At 49.1% G+C, this 7,383-nt stretch overlaps 1 protein-coding gene across 1 annotated transcript in view; it reads left to right on the top strand.

Moving 5' to 3' along the window:
- Positions 1-2,954: 2,954 nt before the first annotated feature.
- The window catches only part of ASTN1 (astrotactin 1), a 316,698-nt gene continuing 312,269 nt past the window's right edge, over positions 2,955-7,383 (top strand). The window contains exon 1 of the mRNA XM_075541277.1: positions 2,955-3,350. Within this exon, the coding sequence (XP_075397392.1) occupies positions 3,068-3,350 (283 nt within the window). The 5' untranslated portion in view covers positions 2,955-3,067. The remainder of the gene's footprint in view (positions 3,351-7,383) is intronic.

Genomic DNA, 7,383 nt, shown 5'->3' with positions numbered 1-7,383 from the left:
GATCACGGAGTTTAAATGTACAAGGATCCCCAGGCCCAAAGGATGAGCTCCACCTTGAGAGGGCTCATTTTAAACATAGCAAGACAGGAAAACTGACAAATCCTCTCATTAGATTTCCACGTTTTTAATGATCAAATTAAGCCTGTTAACGATTGTTTCCAAACTGATTACGAAATCCTATCACTGTCATCTCCCACCTTTTCTTATCCTGACCCGTGAGAAAACGGTCCCTTGGTGGAAGCCACAAAGGTGATGGCTCTGACCCCTGTTGTCTGGTGCCCTCTAGTCGGTTCCGGCTCATAGGGACCCTACATACAACAGGAGGAAACAGGGCCCTGTCCAGGCCATCCTCACAATAGTTCTTATGTTTGGACCCATTGTTGTAGACACTGTATCAACCCGTCTTGTTGAAGGATTTCCTTTTCCCCCACTGTCTCTGTGATTTACCAAGCCTGATGTCCTTCTCTAGGGACTGGTCACTCCTGACAGCTCGTCCAAAGTGCATGAAATGAAGTTTTGCCATCCTTGCCTCTAAGAAGCATTCTGGCTGGACTTCTTCCAAGACAGATGTGTTTGCTCTTTTGGCAGCCTGTGGTACTTTCGATACTCTTAGCCAACACCATAATTCAAAGGCACACGTTCTTCTTCAGGCCAAATTTCACATGTATAAGAGGCACTTGAAAATACCATGGCGTGTGTCAGGCGACTTTTAGTTCCTCAGAGTAACCTCCTTGTGTTTTCAACACTTCTAAGAGGTCTTGTTTAAGATCTACCCAATGCACTGTGTTGTTTGATCTCTTGACTCCTGCTTCCATGACCATTGGTTGTGGATTCAAGCAAGATGAAATCTTTGACAACTTCAGTCTTTTCTCCATTTATCAAGATGTTACCAATTGCTCCAGTTGTGAGGATTTGGGTCTTTACATTGAACTGTGATCCATCTATTAGCAGGTGCTTCAAGTTTGCTTCCTTTTCAGCAAAGTCAGTGCCTAGAAGAGTCGTGTTTAATAATTCACCTCACTGTAGGCTGATGTGTTTCCTTTGCCCCTTTTACAATATTACATGGTAATGTACATCTAAGTGACTGTTCAATTGGTAGGCTTAAAAACTCCACTTGGAATAAAATTTCAATGTGCAACAGAGCTCTGTCTGTGTGTGTTTGTGACAGAAAGAGAAAGACAAACACCATCCCTCAAATGTGCCCTTAAATATGGCCCGTTTTCTGTGTTTCCATTCATTAAATAGCACAGCCTTGTGAGATGATCTGGCAGATGCTCTTTTTAGAGGACACACTTTCAAATATGCAAACACACTGACATCAGGTAGGCTAAGAATGAAACAAGGGTCTTGAAAAGAATGGTGCATTAAATTCCGAAAGGCCAGAACTATGTGTAACCCAGTGTTTAAAGAAGCTAGTATTTCAATAAGCAACGAATAAAGGGCGTCAACAGGGCATGCTTTTGAAATGAGTTCTTGGCTTTCCTGTGAGAGAAAGTTCAGCAACATTTCTGAAACATCACCTTTCTATTACTATCTATTTGATATACTATTATTATCATTTCTATTCAATAACATCACACACAAACATCTCTTTATTACTATTATTCTATTACTATCATTTCTATTTTACAACACCATACACAAACATCACCTTTCTATTACAGTATATTGCATGCTGCCATCATTTTGGAAAAGCACAACACTGTACTGAACTAGTGGACACTGATCTCATATGAGGTTTTTGAAAAAATTATATTCTTCAGAATAATGAAGCAGGGAACTAAGGATTTCCCCGGTTGTAGTCTTGCTTGGTCTGAATTGCCTTCAGTCACATCCCAGGGTAACCTTCCATTCCGTTCCCTTTTGTCAAGCCAGCTTGGAAGCTAGCTCTCACAATTCCTTCCAACAAGGTTCTGTCTCCTGAGATCTCCAACATGGAAGGCTTCACATTTCTCTGAGTGGCTTCTACTTTTCTCTATCAGTTCTAGAATCCCCCAAACTCAGTCTACATTGGTTTCTGTAACAGAGAGCGGCACTGGTGACATGACAGTTAAGCACCCAGCTACTACCCAAAAGGCGAACTGTTGGGGCGCCCTTGTAGCACTCTGGATCCACAGAGATGACAGTCCTGTAAGCCCTAGGAGGCTGTTCTGTTCTGTTGAATCCTGCCCTATAGGGTCACTAGGAGTTGGAGTCTGGCTCCCGGCAATTAGTGTTTCCATTTGGTAGAAAAGAAATGAAAAGGAGACAAGAATTACAAACAAATGCTCCGGATTCCTGTTTAAGCTCTATGTAGCTGATCTATCCATCTATCTACCCATATTTCTTGATCAAATATTTTAAGTATTTCACAAAGTTAGTGCTGAGCAAAAATGCACACACCTGTGCCTTCACCCCAGCATCCTCTCTGGGATGCATACATCTCACTAGTGGGTTAAAAAAAAAAAGAGCAGACCAACTACATGCACAGTGTAGTTTGGGTGTCCACCAAATCACTGGGTGGTGGTGGTTGCGGGGCTGCATCTAAGAGAGCTCCAGTTCCTTCACCCACCCACACCTGCTAAGAAAGCACCCAGTTAGGGGTGGTCTGCTGTGTGCCCTTCCCCGCCATTGCAAGGTGATGCGAGAAGGAAGGTTTTGCATTGCAAAGACTGATTGGGAGCAGGGGGTGCTGTTCAGGTAGTTAATAGACCAGAGCTTGCCTGCTCTCGCAGGAGGATGCAAAGGAGGTGAGCAGCGGCAGCACCGGCGCCAGCTGGGGGCTGACCTGATTCCCTAGAATCCTCAGCTCCGGTCCTTTCCTCCCGACGTCCTTCCTTCCTCTTCGCCAGATAACCAGCTCCCGGAAACAAAGAAGTCGGCTCTCTGGGCATCAGAGCCTAAGCCCAGCCTAGCGCGAGCGGCCGCGCGGCCCTGGGACCCGGCTCTCCCGGCTCCACGTCCCCTCCCCGCCTCCCCCGCCTCCCGCGCTCGCTCGCTCTCTCGCTCAGCTCGCTCCCTCCCCGCTCGCTCGCTCGCTTCCTCCCCCACCATCGCGGCGCTGGGAGGAAGGCGGCCGGGGCTCAAGATGGCTTTAGCCCGGCTCTGTGCCCTGCTCGCCTGCTGCTGGGGGCCGGCGGCGGTGCTGGCCACGGCCGCGGGCGACGTGGATCCATCGAAGGAGCTGGAGTGCAAGCTCAAAAGCATCACCGTGTCGGCGCTGCCCTTCCTGCGCGAGAACGACCTGAGCATCATGCACAGCCCCTCGGCCTCCGAGCCCAAGCTGCTCTTCTCCGTGCGCAACGACTTCCCGGGCGAAATGGTCGTGGTGGACGACCTGGAGAACACCGAGCTGCCCTACTTCGTGCTGGGTGAGTCCCGGGGGCGGTCGAGGCGGCCGGAGGCGCTGGACCGGCGCCCCCACCCCCACTCTGGCTCCCTCTACACACCCACACGCTGGCGACCTCCCCTCCCCCACCCAACCTCCCTGGATCCGCCCCACTCCCAGCTCCACACCCACTTGCTGGGTAGCGACTCAGTGCACCTGATTTCTACCCACATCTGAAAGGGATGCTGGGCTCCCGGCGTCTTAGCCCCACCCCCAATGGAACAGGTTGTCCTGGGTCGCTCAGAACCTTTTCTGGGCATAGACCTCCCAGACCATATCCCTACTCCACTTCTTGTCAACTACCACCGCTACTCCCATCAGCCCTTCTCCTGTCCCCCTGGCCACATGCTCAGCTTCCTGCTTCACAACCCTGGGCCCAAAGACCCACCCACACCAGTTCTAGGGGCAGGGAAAACAGACATCCCTTGCCAGCCTGCTGGGCATGTGCAGGCCTGATCACATGGGGCTGGCTCTCTGTCTGGACTGCATTAGTGCATCTGCCCCCAGGTGACTGCCACCCTCTCCTGTTTCCATACAGTGCACTCAAGTTGCCCTTCTCCCTGGTTTCCATCCTGGGAAGTCCCGCCCGCATGCTGAACTGTCTGTCACAAACAGCCTCCTCCTCAGTCAGCCACCTCCACATCTTCCTGTGTCATCCCAGTGCCTTTGGTTGAAGCCATCTTCCCTCTGTGGTCTGTTCACATTCTTACCTTCTGTGTTCCCAACTGGGCCCCAGAGGACCGCAGGCATTCCTGTGTCTAGAACAGGCTCCCTGGACTATAGAGTCTTTGCTTTTGTGTTAGTTTTTGCTGCACGGTTGCTACTTTTTAGCCACCACCTTTTCTCCCTGGGCGTCCCCATTTTAATCATTTTAGGTCTCAGAACTCATTCTGCCCCCTCAAAAGCATCACTCCCATTCACCACCCAGCTGCAAGGGCACCGGGGCCTGCCCTGGCACTTTGCACAGCAACACAAGTTCCTGTGACTTCAAAACAAAGCAACACGAAACAAAAAGAAAACTCTTCTCCAAGTGAATTCCAACGCTTAGCAACCCTGTCTCTCACTGCTCCATCTCCATCTCTCCATCTCTCACCTGCGAGGCGCACCCACCATGCAATTTGTTTCTTCAGTGGCACTTTTCATGATTCCTTGCCCAGTAGACAACTCAAAGGTAACCATACACAAGTCTGCAGACCCCGGGGGAAAGTGTCCAGGGGGTTCTTCCATCTGCTTAATGTCCTACCAGCGAGGGCACACTTGCAGGAACTTGGTTCCTGATGATCAGATGTAGGTTAGAGCCCGAAGTGAAATGCTAATACACCCCGCTTGTTATTTCTGCACAAATAATAGCGACACAGTGAAACTATTAGAACGTGGACAAATAACCCCCTACTCCCCAAACCCTAAGGAGAAGCAATTTCAAAAATTGCCTGGTCTTTTGAAAAGTTAGTTTCCAGTTCCTGTGGCGACACGCTCAGGGAAACCTATTAAGTCCAGCCTATTCTCTTTGATGGGATTATTTTTTTTGCATTAATAAAAACACCAAAAACAAAGTAATCACTAGAGGCTGGCTGGGAATGAGAATGCTGTGGATACGCTGCTCAGTAAAATGTAGAAATTGCTGGGTTATTCGGTAGATGTCAATTTCATGTCTCAGTCATACTGAGGCGTAAGTACAATCTGTTCGCAGAGTATATAAGAATGGGTGCACAAAACTGTGCTTGTAGAGAGCCTATTTTGGACTCTACATGCAGTGGTTGCTTTGTGTGAAGAGGGCCAGGTCTGTTGTAGTGTTTCAAAGAGAGGGTGTGCTTGCACATATTCAAAATCCCACTTCTTTTGTTGTGGATTCCCAAACCCAGGGCCTAAAGCCATGAGATACTGACTAGGATCTGATGCACACAGCAACAGCTCAGATGATAAAGAAAGGGTTTTCTGCACCTCTGTGCAAAGCTGCCCACTGCAGCGCCCTGCTGGAGTTGCTATAGTAACGTGCTGCAACTTGGCATTGACCCACAGCAGACATGCTCTCTCACTTCAAGGCCAGATACACTTACTTGTTGATAAATGAATTGATGGTGCTCTCCTCTTGCCCTCAACAGGTACAGAACCCATACCGTCATGACTCAATGTGGGTGGTGGAATAAAGCTTGACAGAAATGCAGAGAAGTCCAAGTGTCATTGCTTTTGAAATTAATTCTTGTGACCCTGGATCCTGTCATTCCCAGTCAGTAGTAAGGGCTGTGTCTGAGCAGGGTTTCCCAAAGTGGACGATACTGCCCCCTTGGGAACGCTGAATTCATCCAGGTGGGCTGCGAAAGCAGATACCTACACTTTATCCTGGATTGTGGGCTATATAGTACAACCTTTCTAATTGCTAGGAGGGCTCTGAATATTTCTCTGAAAAGGAGGTGGCAGGCCTAATGCTGTTGGGAATCTATGGTTTAAAACTTTCTTTTCTCTCTGGAAATGAGTTTGCGTTATCCATACCCTGGAGGAATTGGAATTGGCATCAGCAGTGTTGGGAATTTCACTAACTCAGCCTTTTGAAGCACTGGTGCCAGCTCCAGTTGAGCTGATGTTGAGTCCTGACAACTGGACCCGACGTGTGCCAGCATAGAACTGTGCTCCACAAGGTTCTGATGACGGACTCTTGGAGGGAAATTGGCAGGCTGTTTCTTTGGGTTGGCAACCGATTGCACTGTCTGCATGACCAGGGGGAGGTTTAAAAAATAAATAAAAGTTATCCCCCCACCCCCTCCACCAGGCATTCTTTAGGCAGTTGAAACACTGTGTGGTACTTGCCAGAGCGGTAAGTACCTGGTTCTGATTGTGTGGTGGGGGCGTTAAGCAGTATAGGAATGTTGAGAAAGCAATATGCTTCCATGCTAAGAGGCGATTCTGGGAACACAGGACCAGGGACTTTAACCAAAGTCAGATTGTGTCGCTCCCGGGGGTTTTCACTCCCCTTTTGCCTAGGTCAGGGTCCGCTTGTTCTGGTTGTAGCCAACGGCTTCCATCTCTTACAGATCTAACAGTCACATTGTACCTACCGTCTCCCAAGCCTGTGGTGGCCTTTCAAGACTCTTGGGACATCCCCCATGAGATTTCCGCATGCCTGGAATGCTCTCCCTCATGTCTCCTCTTAGCTGTGACCTGCTCTTGCTTCTACACCCTGCACGCCTGTCACTCCACCCCTCTCCAAGCCATCTGAGCCTGCCCTGCGGGATGGAAAGCACAGTACCTTTGAGTGAAATTAGAATTAAATGCGTTGGCATGTGCTCTGTGGTAGCAAATCTATTATTTTATTTTGTTCTTTATTTTTGAGATTTGCTCTGGCTGGGGAAGGGCAGAGACATGGGGCGTTGTGGAAAGAAGAAGAAAGGCCCAGTGTTTGGAGTGCCCATGAGCATGGCATGGGCCTGGAGTGGGGCCCAGATCAGATGGGTAGAGGTGGTGTGAGAGGAGGGAACCATACCTGACCCTCAGGTATGGGACATGGGCCTCCATTTCACAGTGAAAGAGAGGCGGCTGGGGATTGAACAGGGAAAGCAGCGAGGAGCTTCCCCTAAAGACCATGTGCACCATCGGCTTGGACGGTTCCCCTTGGAGAACGAGCCCTGGAAGGAAAGAGGGCTTTCTGCTCTCAGAGGCAGGGTTTGCAAACTGGTGTGCATGCGCCGGATGTGACTTCCGATTGGCTCCCCGGAGTTATGAAATATTTGCCAGTGGAATATTCTCCATGGGTGCATGTCATCTCTACATTGCCCACCAGTATCTATTGTACTATAGTTGTACACTCTTAAGTGGCTTATCTGGCTACTTTAATCCAGGTAATCTGACTTTCAGACCTTTTGGGAAACTCTAAAATATCAGCAAACCAGCTATAAGTTCGTGTTTAATGCGCTTAGAGACGTGAACCTTGTAACCCTCACACCCACGCACTGCCATCACGCCCATTCCCCCTCGTTAACCACCTCAGTGAAGTTTCCGAGGCTGTAAATAATTCTGGGAAC

This window comes from Tenrec ecaudatus, chromosome 1, assembly GCF_050624435.1.
Source record: "Tenrec ecaudatus isolate mTenEca1 chromosome 1, mTenEca1.hap1, whole genome shotgun sequence".
NCBI lineage: Eukaryota > Metazoa > Chordata > Mammalia > Afrosoricida > Tenrecidae > Tenrec > Tenrec ecaudatus.
Note: the sequence above shows the minus strand (reverse complement) of the source record. Positions and strands in the feature narration are given on the sequence as shown.